This window comes from Canis lupus, chromosome 9 (genome assembly GCF_011100685.1).
Source record: "Canis lupus familiaris isolate Mischka breed German Shepherd chromosome 9, alternate assembly UU_Cfam_GSD_1.0, whole genome shotgun sequence".
In the NCBI taxonomy this organism is placed as follows: domain Eukaryota; kingdom Metazoa; phylum Chordata; class Mammalia; order Carnivora; family Canidae; genus Canis; species Canis lupus.
In genome coordinates, this window is record NC_049230.1 from 55,340,759 (window position 1) to 55,363,908 (window position 23,150).

Here is a 23,150-nt window from a genome sequence, read left to right on the forward strand (position 1 = left end):
GTGGCAGCCATATATGTATGTGTGTGTGTGTGTGTGTATTTATAGTTATTTATAGAATGGGATAGGAGCAATACCACAGAGGGGCACAAGTTTTCACCAATATCACGCCTGGATGTGTCAGCTCACCACTACAACAGACTAAGTCACAGATGAAGGGGGAGGCTTTGGGGCTGGGGAGCCACTGTCAAGTCACAGAACAGCCGTCCAGGCAGGCTTGGAAAGGGAGGTCTCCGAGGAATAGAGGGATCTGGTTAGAGGTCGAAGGGGGGCCTGGGGCTCTCAGGACGGGACGGACTTGCCTGACCCGATCGGCTGGCAGTTGGAGAGAAAGCAAAAAGAGAACGGAGAGAAGGAGGAAGAGAACTGGTAAGGCAAGGGCAGCCAAGCCCGGTGGGGTAGGAGGGGAGGACAGGGGGCGAAAACAAAGCTGAGGGTGTGGGCAAGGGTTCTGGAATGGAGGAGAGAGAAAGGGAAGGTAGGAGGAACTGGAGGTGGGTGGGGGCCACAGCTTCCCAGGGGTCTTGGATGGAGGCCGGGGCGGCCCTCCCTCTGCCACGCACGCCGGTCTCTCATACACCACCAGGCAGTGCACCCACAGCTCCAGGCACATGCTCGGCCCCTCTGCCTTCCCTCTTTTCTGGCCCCCATGTCTTCCAATGTACTGGCCCAGGACCAGCCCTAGTCTCGGAATGTGGGTCCTGATGCCCCATGCCACAGCCACCAGTCCTCGTGGAGAGAGACAGGAGAAAGAACAGTGTTTGAACCAGGAGGGCAAAGCTAAAAGGATGGCTGGAGGGGGCACCTGGAGGCCCCTCTGGGTGGGCAGAAAGCCCGGAGTCCTCAGAAGGGACCCTGGGGAGGCAGGGAGGTCAGGCAAGCCGGATGCCAGCGGCCACAGGCTTATAAGTCTAAGAGGGGAGCCTCAGCTGGCCGGGGGACCACAGGTCGCGTAGGTGAGGCTGGGCCCTTCCTGCTGGGGAAAAGCAGAAGAGTGAGAGTCAGCGGCAGGGACAGAGTGGCAGGTGGGTTGCTGGGCGCATGTGCGGCCCAACCAGGGTGGGACTCAGAAAAGCTGATTTGCCTAGATTGGTGGACACTGTCGTCCCCTTGGCTGAAAAGTGTAGGTCACCCCAGGAGCACCAGGCCTAGGCCCGGGAGCCTGAGGGCTGGCTTACGGTGCTTCATCTGGGGCAGAGGACACTGTCGTTTGTAGTGCCATCACAAGCATGACCATACCAGGAGGGAGAGGAACAGGCTGCGTGATCCTACCTCGCCCGTACACTGTGGACAGGGCCCTCCAGCTTTCAGAAATCAGCAAACCAGAGCCTTCGCCCCAAATTGCTGCTCAACTGCTGGCACCATAGAGGAGGTGGGGCTGTGACCTCCTCTGCCCTATCATGGCCTCGGTTCCCAGCGCTCCTGAGCTGGGAGCTGGCTGCCCTGCCCCGACAGCTTGGCTCAGGTTGGACAATGAGTGTGGCACCCCCCAGGACAAAGTTCCAAGCCTGGCTGGCTGAGTTCAGCCCCACGCACAACCCCCTCCAAGGTTCCTGCCTCTACACCATAAACCATGAGCCCTCTGTCCTCTCTGATGGCTCCAGAGAGCACCTGTGTCTGCCAGCTCGGGCGCGGAGCCTGTCCCAAGAGCTCCCCAGGCTCAGCCATGGAGGTCTTGAGCAGTGGCACTGAGTCCCGAGGCTCGCTGAGAGGGAGGTGAGAGAGCCAGCTGGCAGCGAGGACAGAAAGAGGAAAGAATAAGTCTGGAGCTGCAGAAGGGAGAGGGAGGGGAGCCTGGCTCTGAGGTCCCAGGTGCGCCCCCCAGTGTGGAGCTGGTGCAGCGGCGGGGGGCGGGGGGCAGACACACTGTTCATGCAGCAGGCAGAGAGGCATGTATGCACCTACCGTGGCTGACGCTCCTCAGGGGTCACTGATAGTGATTCTGAAAGACAGCACGAGATCAACATGGCAGTTCACACGCACAGACAGGGCAGGCCTGGGGGGTGGGGGTCACGCACACGCACACGCCCGGGCGTGCACACACATGCTGGGAGGCCCCACGGCCCCGCATGCACACACTGACACACATGCCCACAGACAACACGCATACACCTCCCCCACCTCCCGCTGCCCAGCACCCTCACTGGCTGGCACGTGCAGCACGGATCGGGGCATGCAGCCACTCGGCACATTGAAGCACACGCGTGGGCTGAGTCACGACACAGAAGCTCGCCCATACACAGGAGGCATTTGCACCAGCTCCCTGCACATTCGTGCCTGGAGTGCTCAGAGGGCCACCTGCAATGCTCCATAAGGGACAGGACTTGCTTTCTCAGGGTCCAGCTGTCATTTCTCTGCCCGAGAACCTTCCATGGCTCCCTAGTCCCCATAGCATTGAGTCCCAAGAATTTTTAAGGTTCTGCAGCCTGCCCCCACTGTACCCACGGCAACCTTTTCTTATTCTTCCTCATTCTATCTGCACTCTTCTCTGGCCAGTGGCTCTCCTCAATGCATCCCAAGCTAAACCTTTGCCTTCATTGCTGCTCCATACCGACGCCCCTGACTCCTCATCACCTGAGTCTTATCTCAATCAGCCCCCAGACCTCCCCTAGGTCAATCTGTCTTGAAGCATCCCAGACTGTTCTCTTCCCCGAGGCAAGGCGATGACTTGCCAAGCATTTCCTGTATGTTAGTGAGACTGGAGTTAGAGCAGGTGCCAAATCTTCCTCTTCCCATATGTCACACCTGGGCATGTCAAATACCCTTAAGAATCTCGACTCACAAGAGAAGTTAGCAAAGTGCTCCTATAGCCACATCTGCAGTTTGTGGCTACAGTCTGAACTGTAGAACTGCAGACAGTTCTACAGTCACTGTCTCCCTTGATCCTCACACCAACCCTGGGAGAAAGGCAGAATGTTAAATATCATGTGGTAGAAGGGAAACTAAGGCCCTGGAAGAGAAAGTGACTTGCCGAAAGCCCAGGGTGAACCAGAACATCTGGACTCCAATCCCGCACTCTCGACCAACTACCATGCTGCCTGCTTTACCCCATCTGCTTTGGTCATCAGATCACCATGGAAGCAAGTCCCATCTCTGCTTCATTTGGGGTCCATGGAGGCTAGACCCAAGAAGGCGAGGCCCTACCCTCCAGGCATGTGGAAACACAAGTGGTTGCTACTGATCTGATGTGCTTCTCCTCAAAGAATGTGGCCACTGGAAACAGGGATCAGAATGAGCTTCCTTGAAAAATGGTCATGAGTCAAGAAGGCAAATCCAAGGGACGATGTAGAATCCTTTTCCTTGGAAATCTCCGGGAAAATGGGGCAGCCTTCACCCACTCCTGCCTCCATACCCACCATGTTGGTTCAGGCCAGGTTGGGCCAGAGGCAGGGCAAAAGAAGAAAGCCATTAGACTGCCCCATGGCGTGCTCGCTTCGGCAGCACATATACTAAAATTAGACTGCCCCATGGCTCCCAGTCCCCTTTCCCAGCTGTTCCATGTCCTAGCCCGTGCCTGGATGCCATTCTTACACTCACACTTGTGTGCACGCCCACACACACATCACACACCTTGCTGGTCAGTCACAGCCTGGCCTCTGTTCCTGTGGGCCAGAGGCCAGATGCCCCCTGGGACAGCTCAGAGAGTCAGGACTCAGAGCAGCCCTGAGTGTAAGTGAACAAATTCCACATCTGGAGAGGATCCGGGTTCAGATCCCCGGACCTGAGGTAGGTCACCAGGGACTGGGAGAGAGAAGTTGAGGGCAGAATGGAGAAGGGAGGAGAGGGAGGAGTGCGAGGAGAAAGGAGGAATGCAACGGGTGGAGGAGAGAAGTGAAGAGGGAGGGAAGCGCCATGCAAGTGCTAGAAAGAAGGGGGCAGGTGGGATGAGTCCCATGGCCCCCTTCCCAGAAACGACCACCTCCGGGACTCAGCGCCCCCTGGGGGGCCAGGCTCCGCCAGCCCTCGGCCACACCTCCCGTGGCTCCAGCGTCCACGTCCGCGTCCTAGCGCCCTGGATGGAGAGGGCGGGCTCTGGCCCTCCCTTCCTCCCGGCTACGCCCGCCCGGTGGTCTCTCCCGCCGCATTCAGCCCCTACTCACCTGGGGACCCCGGGCGGGGCGCGGTTGGGGCGCGAGGGCACCTGGGGGGGAGGACCGAAGGGGTCAGGGGAAGCCCCCGGCCTGGAGGGCACGGGGGGCGCCCCCCCCAGGGCGGACCCAGCAGGCGGAGGCCCAGGAGCAGGGCCCCGCGACCCGGGCCGGGCTGGGGGCACGGCGGGGGCTCGGCGCTGCGGCGTGGGGCTGGACGTGGGTGACCTGCGGACGACAGGGCGCGGAAAACAAGGAGGGAGGAGATGAGTAGCTCCGCCCCATCCTGAGGCCCCGCCCCAGCCCAGCGCCGGTCACGCCCATGCGCGGAAGCCCCGCCTCGCCGCGCCCTACTCGTTCCCGGAGGTTAAGCCCCGCCTCGGGCGGCTCCGAAGTTCCAGCTCCACCCAGCCCCGCAGCCAGCGCTTCACGGCAAGCCCCGCCCCGCGTCAAGCCCCGCCCGTCTCTAAGCCCCGCCCCCTGCTCCAGGTGGGAGCCGTTCCGGTGACGCGGGCGCGCCACTGCCCGGTCCCGGCCCACCTCCCGCGGGCCCCGGGTTGGGGGGCTTTGGGGCCGTGGGGGCCGGCCCTGGTACCTGCGTCCGGCCGGTACGCTCTGCACCTGCAGCCAGGAGTCGTCCACGGGCGGGGGCATGGGCGTGCTGACGGTGGTCGTGTTGATATCGCCGATGATGCTGAGCGCCTCCTTCAGTGCGTGGTACATGCGCAGCATCTCGTCGCGCCGTTGCGCCTGCTCCGCCGACTCCTCCATCAGTGTGTTCTGGTCCCCGCACGAGTACAGGTTGGCGAGCAGCTCCGAGAAGATGAATTCCTTCGTCTGCGGGCGCGCCAAGAGAGGAGGGGCTAGGACCTGACGCCTGTGCCAGTCTGGCCGCCTTGGGGGACCGTGCGCTGGACTGGGAGCTCGGTGGTCCTGGCTTTGCCACTCAGAGATCTCCCCCGCTTTCCCGTCTCCATGCTTGCCCTTTTCTCAGATGGTCCAGAGGGGAAAACTGACCTGTCCAAGGTCATAGATACGGGAGGGCACTCAGGGCCTACCATGCAACCAGCACACCTAGTTATTCAGCATTGTTTCAGCCTCAGTTTCCTCATCTGTAAAATGGGATAGTTATAACCCCTTCCAAGGACTTGCACAATCCACGGGGCCAAAATAAGGTAGATGGCATTTTAAAAATTCCCAAGCCCTTGAGTAGCAGATGTAAATACATGCCTGGATTGGGTGAAATCTGAGTCTCTATGTGTAGGTGGTGGGCTCCTTTATGCTCTACAGGTGCTACCTGGCGCAGGCCCCGGGATATTCATGGGGAGGCACTGAGGTTTTTACACCATAGGTCTGTGTCTCACTTATTCGTTATTTAAATATATGTTGAGCACCTACTCCTACTATGTGCCAGGCACTGTGCTGCTCTGCACTTTATATTCCCTTAATTCTCAACTCCATTATTATCCATATTTTTACATAGAGGGAAACAGAGGCTCAGGAAGGGTAGTTTACTGAAAGTCAAACAGAATTTGTGGCAAAGCCAGGATTGAAATACAGTTCTAATTCCCTGGGGGCCATGCTTTTTCACTAAGCCATGGGTGGTAGTGGTTCTGCAGGGCGCGCATTTCAAAACATGGTCAGGGAGTACTCAAAAGGTGTGATTCCTAGTCCCTTTTGGGAAATATTTAAGCATGTTTGGAACAACTTGAGTATGTGAATCTACAAAATAATATATAAAGCTCACATTATATTTCTTTTTGGATAGCTCTAGTGTGGACCTATACCTACCTCTCTAGACCTGATCCCAAGGGACTGGTCTGTGCCTCCCCCAGGCCAATCTGGCCACTCCCTCCCTGGTCCCAAAAGAGCACCCACTGCCCACGAAGTGTTGCACCCACATTGTTGATCATGAGGTGCATGATGGTCTTCGGCATGAGGTCACGCACGGTCTTGTTCACGATGGCCATGTATGAGTCTACCAGGTTCCGGATGGTCTCCACCTGCCGCTCTAGCTGTGGGTCCATGGAGTGCATGAAGCTGTCTGAGCCATTCTCCTCTGTTTCGCTGGCCTGCCGTTGAGAATAGAGGGCATCAGAGCGGCTGGGCCCTCGTAGCCAGGTTCCAGCCACTCCCAGGGTCTCAGCCCCTTGAAGGGTGCCTGGAGAACTGAGTACAGAGAGCAAAGGGCCTGAACACACAGACACTGGCTCCTCCAAACGTTCTGTGTCTGCACTCTGCCCACCCCAGTGTCTCTAAGGCACCCAAACCCTTGTTCAGCCTTATCTCCACTCTCAACTTGGTGCCTAGAATTTGCCTCAGTCTCCCAGTCTCTCAATTAGCAAAGACCTTTCCAAGGCCCCTTCCTGATTCTAAAATTCTTTTTTTTTCTTGTTAAAAAGATTTTATTTATTCATGAGAAAGACAGAGAGAGGTAGAGACATAGGCAGTGGGAGAAGCAGGTTCCCTGGGGGTAGCCTGATGTGGGATTCGATCCCGGGACTCTGGGATCACACCCTGAGCCTAAGGCCGATGCTCAACCACTGAGCCACCCAGGTGCCACCCCCTTCCTGATTCTAAAGACCTGGCCAGAGCTGCTGCCAGGCTGGAGACACCTGGCAGAAGGTGAGAGAGGGGCACACTCACTTTCTCCTTGTCCTGGGAGGCCCACACCAAAGCCATAGAGGCCACGACACCAGCATTGCCACCACCGCCGCCGCCGCCACCAGCAAGCACAGCCAAAGCAGACACACACACAGAAAGGAAAAGATGAGTGAACCCAGGGCACTTGACCCCAACCCTAAGGCAACTGTAGACATCACCACAGTGAAGGAGAGAAGGGAAATGAAGGTAGCCACAAAACCCCCTGAACTATTCTACGAAGAGAATGAAGGAATTGCCATCTGTGGTCAAGGAGGCTCACAAAAAACTGGCTTTGGAGGACAGGAGGAAGGCTTAACTCTGATCCCACCCCAGTACAGGTAAGGGGGAGGATCTGTGCTATTTCTGAGCCCTGATGACATGACTTGGCATCGCTGAGGATAGTGATTCAGGGCCCCCTATTAGAAGTAACTTGCCCCCCTCCCTGCCCTTCCACTCACCCCAACGCGTTCAGGATATACGCCAGCCCGCAGGAAAGAGGCCTTCCAGCTATCCACCTCCTCTTGTGTCTCACAGGCCAGTTCCAGCTGCCGATAATCCTTGTAGACATTCCTGCAAGGTGGGGCAGGCGGCGAGGGGAGAAGGCTCGGAGACCCACTCACCCAGGTGATTAAGGGCATGCACAGACTGGGGACATCACACCTGGGGCCCAGTCCTGGCTTCCTCATTTCCCAGCTGTGTGACCCTGGGCATGTCCCCTCACCTCCCAAGCTTGTTTCCTTGCCTGGAAGATGGATTAATAAAAACAATTCCTGCCTCCCTGGGTCATTGTAAGGATTCAGTGAAAAAAATGGTAAAATGCTCTATTAAAAAGATACTAAAAAGGAGAAGGGGGACTGAGATCTCATACGAGGGGCATCCCTGACTGTGCAGCCTCCATTGGCTCCCTCCTTGGCTCTCTGGGGACCTCCCTGATGGCAGCTGTACTGAACCCTCGGTCAGCCCTGGCTTGAGAGGTGAGAGGCCTGGTACTGTCACCAACCCTGCTGGACACTGAGCAACAAGGGGATCCGGCCTGATGGGCCCTTTGTCCCCCATGCTTAGCAGGGTGTCTTAGGCAGAGCAGGCGCTTACCAAGTGATTGACTGAATATTTGTCAAAGGAATGACTCTCGCTGTGGGGCTTGGAGCAGGTCCCTCTCCTTTCTGCTCAGGAAAGGTGGTTTGGGGCTTGCAGTCTGGGGACCCACCTCTGCTCAGTGTTAAAGAGGGCAAAGATGTGCTTGCTTGACATGAAACCTTTCTCCACGTCCCGTAGCTTCAGATTGTCCACGGAGAGCATGTATTTCTTCTCTTTCTCCTGTGGATAGAGGTGGGAGCGATGGGTGAGGTCGGTGCCATGCCTCATATCCTAAGAGTGTTCCATGCGGAGGTTTGGGGCAGTGGGGGAGCAGGGCTCTGGAGCCCCAGGGCAGCCCTGGGTTTCTGGGCACCCATGCCCCCTGCACAGCATAGGTGCTATCTGAAAAAAGCCTGGCCACGGAGCCCTGGACCTGCTGAGCACCTCTGGTTCCCAGTGGCTTTCAAGCCATTCCCACCACCTCTGCATACATGCCAGAGCCCAAGAGGGCAGGGTGGCGAGACGGAGGGTGGATCCTACTACCCCCCAAGCAAGCCCTGGATGCTGTCCAGGCCAGCCCTAGCCAGGGACCCCTCACTCAAGCTTCTCTCGCCCCCGGCCTGGCCAATGGGACCTGCTTTAGCTAAGTTGCTGATTTCATTTCCTGACTATAGAGACAAGAAGGGGGGCCACCAGCACCAGCAGCTTCAAAGGGCTGGCTCAGCCCACACCCTCTCCTCGCCCCACCCCCCAGGCGCCCATGTGTTAGCAATCAGGCGCACAGCACAAGCCTGGAGATGGTATGTCTCTGTGTGCAGCATGTGTGTAGTTGTGTGTGTAAACACATGCCAGCTGGAGCACGTACCATATCACCACTGTGATGTGAGCCCACGTGTCTGTGTTGCGTAGGTGTGTGTGTGGGCATGTGTGTGCCTGGGGAGGTGCCTAGCATGGCCATGTGTTTGTGTGAGCAGGCCTGTGTGTCAAGGCGGATGTGTGCACAGTTTCATAGATGTATGTGGCAGCTGTAAATATCTGTGTTTGTATGGAGTGTGCCTGTGGGGAACACTGTGGGCTTGCACGTTCATGTGCATATGGTTTGCTGAATAGGTTGAATGCGTTTGGTTTATTTGTAGTCATCTGGGAGGAGTAATATGTATCTGTGGATGGGCATGTGGGGGCCAGGCCTCCGTGCACACTAATGTGTGCCTGCTGTGGGCCGACATTTGTCTGTAGCTGTCCAAGGGAGGCCCGGGGGTTCTGCAGAGAAGGTACTCCAGGAGGGGGCTCTGGGAGGAGGAACCCCTGGTACCCCACGTGCCCACACCACAGGACCCATGCCGTGGCCGGGGAATGTCTGTGTGGATCTCAGGGACTCAGGGCTTGGGCATGAGCCTCATCCAGGATCTCAGGTCGGGGATGGATTTAGGGGGACCCTGCTCCCCGGTCCTGGCACCATCCTGCCCACCTCCTTCTGCCCTCCACACCCGCCTGGCCGGTCCAGCCACATAAAGCCTTCTTTATGCCAGGCGGGTGGCCGGGAGCCCCAGAGGGCGGCTGGGGGAGGAGAGAAGGAAGTTGCACACGCGGCCAGGGAACATCTGGAAGCGTTCGAGGGAGGCCCCGCCACCACCCGCCCAGTGCTCTGGGGTTGGACTCTAGGTAGGAGCGGCCTCCTCCCCCCACCCCTCCCTTCCTGCCGGCCGGCCCCCTCCCCAGGCCCCTCCTTCCCAGCCACAGCTCCCGCTCACCCCTGCCACGTCAAAGGAGGCAGAAGGGGAGTCGGGAGCAGAGAGGGGACCACGGGCTGGCTGGGCTGGGGCTGGGGGCCTTGGGTCTCCAGGAGATGGGGCCGAAGCTCTCACCCGACGGACAGACACAGCTGCCTGGAAGGACCAGAGGACACCTCCACTCCGTCTACCCAGTGTTTAGACTATCTGTTCAGGACTCCCAAATTGTACAGTAGTCTGCACATTGGTTAGGCTGGGCTGGGTTAGACCCTCGGCGCCGCCGCTGGAGAGCTGGACTGACCCCCACCCGCCATCCCAGAACCGGAACCCGGAGATGGGGCAGGGGGCTGCTGGGGGGTGCAGCGGGTGCTGGGAGGAGGTGTAGAGGGAGGGGGGCACCGTGCTGTGAGACGGGATGGGGATGCTGATGGGTGGCAGAGGGAGACCGAGAAGATGGGGGGGTTCAATGAGGACTACGGATATGGGGAGCCGCCTGTCTGCCCAGAGGGCCGCCCATGTCCCAAAGACTAGAGGGCTGGCAGCTGGGGAGAGAGGGGGACAGATCATCCTCCCTGCAGCCCAGACCACCTCCATGTCCGCAAGCTGTTCTAGTGCAAAAATCCACTCACATGCAACACACACACACACATACGCACTCAATTCGACATGCACACCTCTGCCACTCAGGCACATACATTCCCACACCCAAACTAATATCACACATTCATGCCGCAAGCACACTTGCACATCTCAAGGCCACAGGCTTGTGCACACATACATACCCTCACAACGGAACACAAGCTCTCTCCCATCCTTACATCCCAAGCACACGCATGTTCTCAGATGCTCCACATGCACACTCTCCCTCCTCCAGCCCATTTGCTACATACAGCTTCACTTACACGCCGAGAAAGGGCACACATGGTCTTCCCCCAACCACACCTAGATGCTTATAGCCCAAACACTCTCCTGCACCACCACCCCTCCCGCCACACATATCATCCATCAGCCTCACACACCCCACCCCCCAGCACTTACTACCCACCCCTACTGCACCCCTCACATGCTCAGCACAGTTCCCACACACAACCCAACTCAAATGTACATACAAAGCTCAGAAAGAACCCACCACTCAAGGACGGGGTCCCTCTTGGATACTTTCTCCCACAGGGCAGCCCTCAGCCCCAGTTCACACTGTCCCCTGGCCCAACACATAAGGAGCCCCAACTTAAGAGCACCAGGAGTCCTAGGGCCAGTAATCAGTGCCCCCAGCCCATGAGGGGGTCTAGGCAGCCTGCCTGAGCGACAGAGCAGGAAGCGACACCCCCCCCACGTCACGCCACCTCACACTCCAACCCTTCCAGGGGCCCCATGCTCGGGGAGAGGCCAGGGTTGGGGTAATGAGGTCCAGATGGCTTGGCGCCCCCGCCAGTGACGACGGAAGGCCCAGCCCAAGATGAGGAGGAGGGGGCCTTGCCCAGGGCGACTTGGAGGAGGCAGGGATCAAGGAGGGAGCTCAGAGACCAAAATCACAGCTCCCACCCCAGCCCCACTTCCCCACTGAGAGCTCCCTCTCCTCCGAAAGCTTCCTCAGGAAGAAGGTCCCCTCCCCCACTGGGTGGCCAGCTGGAGTTCATTACCACAAGTCTCCCCCCCAAAGCCCCAAGCCCTCCCTGTTCTCTCTGGTCACCTCTGGAATCCAGATGTGGAAGCCAAATAGACTCATTTTTAAAGGAGACCAGCAGCAAGGGAGGGAGGTGGCAGGCATTCTGTGAGCCCATGTGGGCAGGGAGGGGTTTTGTGTGGAGCCTCTGCAGGGCCCCATCACTCCTGGCCCCTTGGCCTGGAGGCCCTCAGGGCATCTCTCTTGTGCCCGTGGGGTCTGGGGGACTGGGGTGCAGGGGTTAATAGGGTGTCTGGCAGCTGGACATATGTGTGTGTCATAGGTCTGTGGGGGCCACAAGGGAGGCGGCACACCCCAGAGCAGGAAAACAGGAAGGCCACAAGGCTGGCGGGGTCAGGGAGGGGCACCCGGCGCCCCTGCCTACCCTCCCCAGGGCACTTGGCCCCAAGCTCCCTGATCCTGCCAAGGCACCTTCTCTTTCCCGCTGGATGAGCTCTCAGGATTGTCTGCCTCTGATCCTTGCGGGCCACCTCTATTCAAGGGGCTTTAATGGGATTAAAAAAAAAAAAAAAAAACTTTGTTTGTTGGGTGGCCCAATCTACTCCAAGCCCTTGGAGTAGTGTCTGAGCCTGAATCTGGCCCCAGCCAAACCCTTTGATGACCAGTGGCCCTTTACTCACCTCGTCATCCTTGTACCAGGACAGATTCTCAGCGGTCAGGACAAACCAGTACTCCTTGGAGCCCCCCTTCATGATGCCAATATTGTTGATGGTCAGCCAGCCCTTCCGGATGACCTGGAGGGTGAGAGGGCAGGAGGTCAGTGGGGAGAGGCCAGGACTCTCCCTGGAGGATGGGGTAGGCAAAGAGAAACACTCAAAAGCCCACCCCTCCTCCAGCTCTTGGAAGCCTGGCTGGGCAGGGAGGGTGTGGGCCAGACCTGCCCTGTTTTGAACCACAAGTAACAGACTGGAAGACAGAGGAAGGCATAGGTCAGCTCAGGATAGAGAGCCTTCTGATAGAGCCATCTGAGTAGGGGACTGGTAGCCTTGGTAGGGGATGAGCTCCCCACCGCTAAAAGTATGCAAGTAGAGTGTAGGGAGCCAACTGGGCAATGTCTTTTCAGCTTAAGATCCACTTAATTCTAAGACTTGTTTCTGATCTCAGTGACTATGTAAGTGCTGCTGCTGTCTCTGCCTAGAAAGCACTTCCCTCCTGTTGGCCTGCTGAATTCCTCCATACCCTCTGGGTATCAGCTCAAAAGTCACATTCTCAGGCAGGCACTCCCTGACCCCAGTATAAGTCAGGACCCTCATTGTCATCTTACTGTCTTTTACAACTCCCTTAAGTCTTCTCCTATGACAATGACTGAGGTTTCAAGATTGTGTGTCATGTGTATGTCTGTGTGTGTCTGTGTGTGAGAGCGAGAGAGAGTGAGCGATTATCTGTTGATGTCAGACTGCCTTGCTAAATTATGAACTCTTTTGCCTACTCACTGGCATATCCCAGCGCCTTGCAGTGTGCCTGGCAACCAGTAAGTGATCAATAAATGTTTGTGGCATGAAAACATGAATGGTTCTGAGGGTCTTTGGTCTCAGGCCCTGAATGGGAGCAGGGTGGTAGGGCTTGGGAACAGGGTGAAAGGCTGAGCATGAATTGAACAGGCCCTTCCTCCCAGAGGACCCCAGAGAAATAGGCAAAGATCTGTTTTCCAGCAGGAAGCAGCTGTCCCCAAGACCATCCTGAGCCATCACCACAAACAAGGCCTGTAGATTCTACTCCAAGGGCAAGGCCACTAACTAGACCCTGGGGGTGGGCCAAACTGAGGAGGAGGGAACTCTCTCTTCTCCTTCCCCTAGCCCTGACCTCCCTGGCTTCTCTAAGCATCCAGAGAAGAGCCGAGGAGCCTGGGGCTGGCAGGAAAGCCTGCTTCTGAGGCCTCCTGGAACCCTCCTCGACCCTCTGGCTTCCCCAGGAACCTTGCAGAGAACCCAAGTGACATAGTGGATCAGTAGCTGAGTAGCTACCTTAGCCATTAACAGAAACAAGGTAGCCAGGTGCTCTGTGGTGCCTCTCCTACCCTGTCCAGGTCCGATAAGGACCTTAGTGTCTTGTCACTATCTTTGGAACTGAGTCCAAATGCCATGCCCTGGCACTCCCTACCCCAGTATCTCATGAGCAGACCTTGTCACTCTACTCCCTGCTCTGACCTGCAGGCTTTGTCCTCTCTTGGCCACCCCCAGCTCTGCTAAACCCCCTTGCAGAGCTCCTGCACCAGAAACCTCCTGCCCCTCCAACTCCCATCCTGCTGGGGCCTGATGGCAGGCTCAGGTCTCCAGGGGGCAGGGCCAGAATCTGACTCCTGTCTGGCAGCCTGTGCAGTGTAGGCACCACCGAGTGTTTGCTGAACTCAGATATTACACTCATTGATGCCTTAGTTCTACTGAGCACCTGCTCTATGTCAGGCACTAGGCTGTAGGGCTGAAGACTTGCTGATGGACAAGAGAGACCCAACCCTTCCCCTCATGGGGTTTGAGAGGGAAATAGGTATGAACCCAATAATCACACAAACACCTAGATTGTCATAAAGAAACTATGGCCTCTGGAAGATTCCAGACCATGGCTTGTGGGTACAGGTGGGGGTAAGAAGTGGTGTTTCAGCAGAAATCTGAAGGACAGAATGGGCAAGGAGGGACTTGTCTCTTGACATTCATTTATCTCTTTACTCAACTTTCCAGTAGAGATGGCTATCTTAAAAACATATTTCTCTTCCATCCATCCATCCATCCATCCATGCATGCATCCATCCATCCAACAGATATTTGAGGAGCACCCACTGAGTGCCAGGCCCCTGCCAGCCATTTGTGCCCGCCCAGCCCAAATGGTCTACCTCTGACTGAAGTAGAAGCTTAGCTCATGCGCACTAATGGACAGGTTGATGGGACTCTGAATGGCCAGGCCTTGCCTCTGGACTGAGAGCATGTGTGGGCACCCATGTGCTGGTATGTGCAAGCAGCTCAAGCCAAAGAGTGCCCTTTTGCCCCCTGGGCATCCCCACTACTAATGGGTCCCCTCCTCCCCTTCGCTATACAAGCCAAGAGCCCCAGTCCTGGTACTCACCAGAATCTCATCCTGCAAAGAGGTAACCATAGCAACCACGAGAAGCATCGGGAGAGAGGAGAGAGGGTTACTGAGGCAGAGTGGGAGGCTTGTGGCTGGCAGCTGATAGGATCCCTGGCCCCTGTGAGACCCTTCCCCTCGGGGGAGGGGGCTCTCAGAGCTTGGCGTCCATCCGGCACCCTCCATCCCTCCGGCTGGGGCACTGGGGTTCACTCACCTGGTTCCCTGAAGCCTTCTTCTTGTTCATCTGGTTGCTCCTCTGCTGAGCACTAAGAAGAAGAGAAGGAAGAGTCTCAGAACTTCTCCTCTCAAGAGGCCTAGCTTCAATGCCACTGCTCAGTGGGCACCAGACCCAGAGGGTTAACCCAACAGGCCTGGGTCCTACACACACACACACACACACACTAGAGGTGTCACTTCTTAGCCTAGGGAGCACTCACTTGGCAAAGCCTATGAAGTCCTCATGATTGGTATTCATGTACGCCAGCTCAATATCGATGAGGAGCATAACCTTTGAGGATATGCAGGTCAACAAGCAAGTGGAAAAAATATGACAGGGTTTTAAAAATGCATGAAAGGCTGGAAGAAACATACTTATAGCATATATAGAACCCATAATATATCAATCAATGCATCAGTAATAGTACCCATAATAAATAAAGAGTTCCTATGAGTAAATAAATGACAGACACAAAAACACAAATCAAAATAGCCAAAGAACATGAATGGGTGGGGATCCCTGGGTGGCGCAGCGGTTTGGCGCCTGCCTTTGGCCCAGGGCGTGATCCTGGAGACCCGGGATCGAATCCCACATCAGGCTCCCAGTGCATGGAGCCTGCTTCTCCCTCTGCCTGTGTCTCTGCCTCTCTCTCTCTCTCTCTCTCTCTGTGACTATCATAAAAAAAAAAAAAAAAGAACATGAATGGGTAATTCATAGAGGTAATACATGTAATCAATAAGTCTATGTAAAAGAATGCTCACCCTCATAACTAAAGAATGAGACCCTTTTATAACCTATCAAATTAATAATAAATATTGGTAATGACCAGTGTGGGCATTGTGGGAAGATGGATTCTCATATACTGTTGGTGGAAGTACAAGTTAGGATCACCTTCTTGGAGGGTAATTTGGCAATATTGAACAATATTAAAATGCACATATTCACATCTAGAGATAGATACATAGACTCACAAAGTGAGCAATGATATATGTATATCAGGGTGTTCAGTGTGGTGTAGTTTGTAAAGGAGAAAAATTTTCAACAAGCCAATGACCATCAGAAGGTGAAATAGATTATTGGATCCTCTGAACAATAAAGCTCTCTATAGCTGTTCAAAAGAATGAAGACAATTTCTAGGTTCTGGCATTGGAAAATCCCAGGATGAGTGATGGGATTTGTAACTGAGTTCTGACCAGAGTGACATGCCTGACGCACACTGCTGAGTTTCGACCCAAGCGCCACTGCTTTCCATAATAAACCTGTGCTCACTAAGTCTCCAGTTCATCAGATGAAGTGGTCTGCCTCCTGGGAGTGGTGAAGACACAATGAAATGAGGCAGATCACATGTCTGACATGTAATGGGCACTCAACAGATGTTAGCTACTACAATTATCTTTAGAGGAAAAAGACAAGACACACAGCAGGACTGCAGTTACTGAAGATTAAGATGGAATCTGGAATGTGTATATGCCTAGGGGGAAAATGCCTTGGGGCACCTGGGTGGTTCAGTGCATTAAGCATCTGCCTTAGGCTCAGGTCATGATCCCAGGGTCCTGGGACTGAGCCCTCTCATCAAACTCCCTGCTCAGTGGGGAGTCTGCTTGTCCCTCTCCCTCTGCCCTCCTCCCCAACTTGTGCTCTCTCTCACTCTCTCTCTCAAATAAATAGATAAGATCTCTCTTTTTTAAAAAAAGATTGTACTTATTTTTGAGAGAGATTGTGAGCGGGGCTGAAGATTTTATTAAGTATTTATCACTTTCGTAATTAAAGAGATCAGTGAGGATTCAAAACTTACAATAAAGATGTGAATGACTGGGGCGGCAGCACCGTGGTGGAGAAAGGGCGTGTGAGGATGGAGGCTAGGAATTGGAAGCCAGAAGCAGGTATAGATAGAAAGGTGACAGAGAGTTGGACAAGTAAGGAGGACTCGCCCATGAGCCTGGAAGGGGCCTGCTCATCTCTGCTCCTCCCAGCTCAGAGGTGGCATTGAGTGACTATGTTTGTGATTGAATGAATGAATATCTGATAAACTATTGAAATGAAATGAAAGCATATACAGGCAATAGAATAGTGTTCAGGTATTCCTTAGAAAGGAAGGGAATTCAGAAGGGGCACCTACGACCCAATGTTCATAGCAGCAATGTCCACAGTAGCCAAACCATGGAAAAAGCCCAGATGTCCACTGACAGATGAATGGATAAATAAGATGTGGCATAGGGCAGCCCCGGTGGCGCAGCAGTTTAGTGCCACCTGTAGCCCAGGGCGTGATCCTGGAGACCCCGGATCGAGTCCCGTATCGGGCTTCCTGCATGAAGCCCGCTTCTCCCTCTGCCTGTGTCTCTGCCTCTCTCTCTCTCTCTCTGAATGAATAAATAAATAAATCTTAAAAAAAAGTTTAAAAAAATAAGATGTGATATATATATATATGATAAATATTATGATGGAATATTATTCAGCCATCAAAAAACCGAAACCTTGACATTTGTAATGACATAGATGGAACTAGAGGGTATTATTCTGAGTGAAATAAGTCAACCAGAGAAAGACAATGATCACGTGATTTCACTTGTGTGGAATTTAAGAATCAAAACAGAGGAGCATAGGTCAAGGGAGGGAAATATAAAACAAGACAAAATCAGAGAGGGAGACAAACCATAAGAGACTCTTAATCATAGGAAACAAATTGAGGGTGGCTGGAGGAGGGTAGCGGGATGGTGTAACTGGGTGATGGGCATTAAGGAGGGCACATGACGTACTGAGCATTGGAACTGATGAATCACTGACCTCTACCTCTGAAACCAATAATACGCTATATGTTAATTAATTGAGGTTAAATTTTTTTTTAAAGAAGTGAATTCTGACACCTGGCATAGATGGACCTTGCGAAAATTATGCTAAGTGTTTTTTTTTATGCTAAGTGTTATAAGCCAGACACAAAAAGACCATGGTTATAGGATTCCACTTATACGAGGTTCCTAGAGTTGTTAAATTCGTAGGAACACAAAGTAGAATGGTGGTTGCCAGGGGCTGGGGGAAGGCAGGGGCTGGAGAGTCACTGATTAATGGCACAGAGCTTCATCTGAGGAATATTAAAAGGTTCTGGAGACAACAGATGGGGGGGTATGACAGATGGGGATGACGGTGGCACAACAGTGTGAATGTGCTTTATACCACTGACCCGCTCATTGAGAGGTGGTCAAGGTGGTATGTTTTACGTTGTACATATCTTCCCACAGTAAAAAAAAAGAGAGAGAAGCAGAGAGTGTGAGGCCAGAAAGCGTGAGGGAGACAAAGACAGAAGAGGCAAAATGGGAAGGAGAGGGAGGAGGGCCCAGGGGCAGGAGGGGCTGTGGACTCACCTGCTCCTTGGTGCGACCCTCACGCTCCCGGATGTGGGTGGTCACGATGCGCTCCATCTCCTCCCGCAGCCGGGGGTACTGCTGCAGCTGGGGAGGGGCGGGAGGGGAGAGAGCCACGTACACAGGGGGCACTGGCGGGGAGCTCCTCCACCCCACCAGAATCCGGGGATCCAGGGGCGTGGCGTGGGAGGCACACACAGAAGGCCCGGGATGAGGGGAAGAGAGGCCTGGGGTCCCCAGGAAGCTGAAGGCACCAAGCCACGGCCACCCTCTCCCCCAAGTGTGGGTTCCAAATGACAACTCGAGGGTCTTTCCGGTTCTAGGCCCTCGTCCCTGGCCTACTTGGGCAGCTTTGGGGGGAGGGCAGTGAGTTCCCATGGGCAGAAGTGCCACGGGGCTTGGCCTCCTCTTTCACCTCGGTAGTGGCCTCTTGGAAACAGACTATTCGACTGAGGCCTCTGTTTGGGGGCCCGTCAGCCCCCAAAGATTTCGCTGACCCCAGAGCTATGCCTTGTCCTCTCAAAGGCTTGGAGGGACAGTCAGGTGGGGAATCAGGCAGAGAACAGCCTTGAGATTCCTATCCAGGAAGAATCTGGGGAGGGCAGGGCCCGAGGTGCCAGCTGGCCTCCTGAGTCAGGCTGGGGACAGGCAATGGTCCTTGTCAGAGCTGAGGGAGGGGGCAGGGGGAAGCCAGCAGGCACATACAGGACATGCAGGAGCCACAGGCAAGCATGCGAGGGCACAGGGCAGGGGGCATGCGGAGTGGGGTGCCAGCAGCATGAGCAGTACCCCGCGGGGGCCTGGCTGGACCCCGGGCCCTCTTGGTAGAATCCACGCGATTTTGCCTCCCTTTGCATGCCCCGGCCTGGCACCATCATCCCCAGCAACATCTGCCCAGCCAACCTGTCTCTACCCCGCTCCTTTGGAGTAGGAGCTCACCGGTACCCACGTCCCTCCAATTTTTATCAACTGAGGCCCAAGGGGAAGTTACTCTAAAACCTCCTCCCTCTGTGAACTCTGCCCTCAGCTCAATGGGATTCTGGACAAATCTCACATTGCTTCATTCTCCTGCAGGACTGTTGGATGCCACCTCCTCCAGAAAGTCTAGCCTAACTACCCCAAGAACTGGGTTAGGGGCCTCTCTATGCTCCCCCCACACCCAACAACTGGATTGTCATTGCCCTGAGGGCAGGAGCAGAGCCAGGCACATGCCTGGGGCTCAGAGAGGGCAGGTTGAAGGAATGAGAGAATGAATGAAGGGTGGATGTCTTTGCCTTCCTCTTCAGGGTGAGTGGACATCAGCCCTTCTGGTTCATGAACAAGCTCCTCTTCAGGGAGGGGGCCTCATTGAGCTGATGATGGGGAGTCCACTCACAGGAGTCCTGCTGGGCTGCCCTCACCACTTGGTGGTGGTCACATGGGACCCAGGTCGGGCAAATCTTGAACCAGTCCCATCCCTCTTCCCATGCCTGGGTAGGGCCCCTCAGGTAAATCTCCCTATGCAGGAAGAGACCTGGAGGTTAGTGTGCCTGGGTCACAGGTGGTGATCCTGAGGGCAAGATGGAGGCCAAGGAGATGGGGCGGGGTCGGGAGAGGCAGCAGGATGGGGAGGAAAGTGGTGCCCTGGTTGCCCAGGAGAGGTAGATGTGAGAGATGGCTCATCGTCCCCCTCCACCCCGACCATCCCATGGCTATGCCAAGGTGTGGCTGACGTGGCCAAGCAAAGAGGATCTGGAGGAGAGATAGCCCGAGACCAGGGCCTTCAGAACAAACACTAGCCAGACGGGTCTGGCGGACTCGCTGCCCCATGAGGCCTAAGGAGGGGCTCCCACTCCTTAGTTGCCAACTTGGGACAGAGATTCAGGACTGAGTCACTTCCTCTGAGGTGGTCCCAAGTGCTTCCTCCCAGGGCAGGGCTGTGGCAGGGGGGTGGAGGGATGGGGAGAGGTGGGCAAAGAGGGAACAGGGAGCAATTTGCCAAAGAGCATGACCAATTCTCCCACTAACCGCCTGTATGTTACATGTGTCAAGTTTTCCACGTGTCACACATGACAGGGCAGCCTCAGCCTCTTTGAGAAGTTCTGTTCCCTTTGAGCATCTTTTTCCATTCTGGCTGTCTCTGAGCATTTCCAGGACTTTTAGCCAGTTTTTAAAATGGAACATTTCTCTCCCAGTCCTTGGCTGAGCGGGGCAGTCAGCTCGGAGCCCATGAGTTAGTGGCCAAGGATGCGGGCCTGGGCTTGTTTCAAAGCCAGCCCCTGCCCTGCTGACTCTCCTTAGGAAAGTGACTGCCAGCTTCTGCGAGCCTCGGTTTCTCCGTGTGTGAAATGGGGCAGTAACAGCACCTTCCCTCTTAGGGTTGTCAGGAAGATTGAGCAGCACATCCCATGGGCGTCATTAAACTCCAGATTTCATCCAGAGAGGAAAGTTGTAATCCCAGCAGGCCTGGGAAGAGTTAGAATTGACTATTTAGAAGCTTCCGGCAGGGGTACCTTACTAAATTTAGACTTGGGAAAGAAAAAAATAAAGAAGATGGGTGGATTTTTGTCATGTAAAGAAAAAATAATAATTACTGTTCATTAAATAAATCAAAAGGCAACATTATTTAAAAAATAATTTATAAGCTTTCCTTTTCGTTAATTAAGATTCCTGCTGACAAAATCTACAGACTCACTGTAAGGCTAAAATTTGCAAAGCAGGGCAGCCCAGGTGGCTCAGCGGTTTAGCGCCCCCTTCATCCCAGAGCGTGATCCTGGAGACCGGGATTGAGTCCCACGTCAGGCTCCCTACATGGAGCCTGCTTCTCCCTCTGCCTGTGTCTGTTCCTCTGTCTCTCTCTGTGTCTCTCATGAATAAATAAATAAAATCTTAAAATTAAAATAAAATAAAATTTGCAAAGTAGAAATGGAAAAATTCCTATTTTCCTTGCCCTCTTTTAAAAGAATGGTTAGCAATTTGGTGGCTATGACTTTGGAATTTTGTTATTTATATATATTATTTCTTCCCCCCAAATACTATATTGTCTTCTGAAACCTGCTTTTTTTCAACAGTACATTGTGGAGGGACATGTGAATGGAAATAAATATACCTTGCCCTTTTAATGGCTATAGTCTGCCATTGGCTGCATGATATTTTACATAATCGATTCCCTCTTGATGGATATCTGGGGTTATTTCCAAAATTTCACCATTTACTATATTTACTGCTTTCCTTTGGAATGCAATTCAGTAGAGTGTTTCACAGCTTTTAAATGTTTGTATCTAGTAATCAGTTTTCTAGGAATCTATCCCAAGGGGAAAAAATCCTAAAGAAAGAAAAATAGACATTTATATAGGAAGAGGTTCAGGGGCACCTGGCTGGCTCAGTTGGTTAAGCATGTGACTCTCAATCCCGGATTATGAGTTAAAGGCCCATGTTGTTCGTAGAGATTACTTAAAAAAAAAAAAAAAAAAAGAGGGGGATCCCTGGGTGGCTCAGTGGTTTAGCGCCACCTTCGGCCCAGAGTGTGATCCTGGAGTTCTAGGATCGAGTCCCACACCGGGCTCCCTGCATGGAGCTGGCTTCTCCCTCTGCCGGTGTCTCAGCCTCTCTCTCTCTCTGTGTCTTTCATGAATAAATAAATAAAATCTTAAAAAAAAAAAGATGTTCATTGCCATATTATTTATAATATTGAAAAAACTGGAGACAATTTAAATGTTCACCAATCGGGGTGCCTGGGTGGCACAGTGGTTTAAGTGTTAGACTCTTGGATTTGGCTCAGGTCCTGATCTCAGGGTTGTGAGATTGAGCCCTGCATCAGGCTCCACGCTGAGCTTGGAGTCTGCGTGAGATCCTTTCTCTCTCTCTGCCCCTCCTGCTCATGCTCTCTCTTTCTAAAATAAATAAATAAATCTTTTTAAAAAATAAAGGGGCGTCTGGGTGGCTCAGTTCGTTAAGCATCTACCTTCGGCTCAGGTCATGACCCCAGAGACCTGGGATGGAGTCCCATATCAGGCTCCCTGCTTTGTGAGGAGCCTGCTTCTCCCTCTCCTTTTGCCTGCCACTCCCCCTGTTTGTGCTCTCTTTCTCTTTGTCAAATAAATACAATCTTTTAAAAAATAAATAAAATAAAAAGTAAATGTTCACCAATAGAAAAGCTGTTATGTAAACCATGATAAATCTGTTTGGTAGAATATTATGCAACCACTAAAATAGATTTATGTAGACTATGTAATATACCCCACCAAAACATGTGTTACTAAAAGAAAAAGCAGGATACTAATATATTCACAGTGTGACTACCTAACAGAGTAAATAAATCTATGTGTAGAAAAAAAAAATTGGAGGGGGTGTCTGGGTGGCTCAGTTAGTTAAACATCCAACTCGTGATTTCGGCTCAGGTCATGGTCTCTGGGTCACAGATCTAGCCCTGTGTCAGGCTCCACACTCAGTAGGGAGTCTGTTTGGGATTTTCTCTCTCCCTTTCCCTCTTCCCTCTACTCCCTGAAAATAAAGAAATAAATCTTTAAAAAAAAAAAAAAGATTTGGAGGACAAATTGGTAAAAACTTTTTGGAGGGCAATCTTGGGGAAGTAGGGAAATTACCAAAATTGTGAATGTTCATTTCCACTGACTGGCCATTCTCTGTCTAGGAATTTGCCCTAAAGAAACCACAGGATACGTACTATAAATACATCTGTAAGGATGTTCACTGCAGCACTATTTGTAGAAGAAAAGAAGCTTGAAACAATCAAAATGTCAATAGGATCTTGAATATATAGATACCACCTTCCTACAGTGGAATACGACTCAGCGGTTCAAGGGTGGATCTTCCTGTAGTTACATACAAGGATTCCATGACACACTGCTTGGTAAAAAAGAGTTCTGGAATCAATGAGTATAGTATGATCCTATTTAGGTTAAAATTGCTGTGTGTTTGTAATTAGTTAGAAAGTTAGTAGTCCTTATCTTTAGGGTTGTACAATTATAGGGACTTGCTTTCTCTGTGCTATTTGAGTATTTTTATGACAATCATGTATGATCAGAACAAAATCAATACTGATAATTTTATTTTTTAAAAAGGAGTGTCAGGGATCCCTGGGTGGCGCAGCGGTTTGGCGCCTGCCTTTGGCCCAGGGCGCGATCCTGGAGACCCGGGATCGAATCCCATGTCTGGCTCCCGGTGCATGGAGCCTGCCTCTCCCTCTGCCTGTGTCTCTGCCTCTCTCTCTCTCACTGCGTGCCTATCATAAAAAAATAAATAAATAAATAAAATAAAAATAAAAAGGAGTGTCAGGGTAGCCCTGGTGGCGCAGCG

General features: G+C 53.3%; 1 protein-coding gene and 1 non-coding gene across 2 annotated transcripts in view; one reads left to right on the forward strand and one right to left on the reverse strand.

Annotated features, from left to right (window-relative positions):
* Window positions 1-173: 173 nt before the first annotated feature.
* Window positions 174-23,150, reverse strand: part of DNM1 (dynamin 1) — a 45,566-nt gene continuing 22,589 nt past the window's right edge. Inside the window, 12 exon segments of the mRNA NM_001131049.1 lie at window positions 174-312; window positions 4,098-4,313; window positions 4,681-4,922; window positions 5,987-6,157; window positions 6,732-6,743; window positions 7,187-7,298; window positions 7,936-8,045; window positions 11,840-11,953; window positions 14,277-14,288; window positions 14,494-14,545; window positions 14,717-14,787; window positions 17,856-17,942. Of these exon segments, the coding sequence (NP_001124521.1) occupies window positions 252-312; window positions 4,098-4,313; window positions 4,681-4,922; window positions 5,987-6,157; window positions 6,732-6,743; window positions 7,187-7,298; window positions 7,936-8,045; window positions 11,840-11,953; window positions 14,277-14,288; window positions 14,494-14,545; window positions 14,717-14,787; window positions 17,856-17,942 (1,260 nt within the window). The 3' untranslated portion in view covers window positions 174-251.
* On the forward strand, window positions 9,727-9,785 carry MIR199-3 (microRNA mir-199-3). The gene has a single exon (NR_049377.1). It is a non-coding gene; the product is annotated as a microRNA mir-199-3 (primary transcript).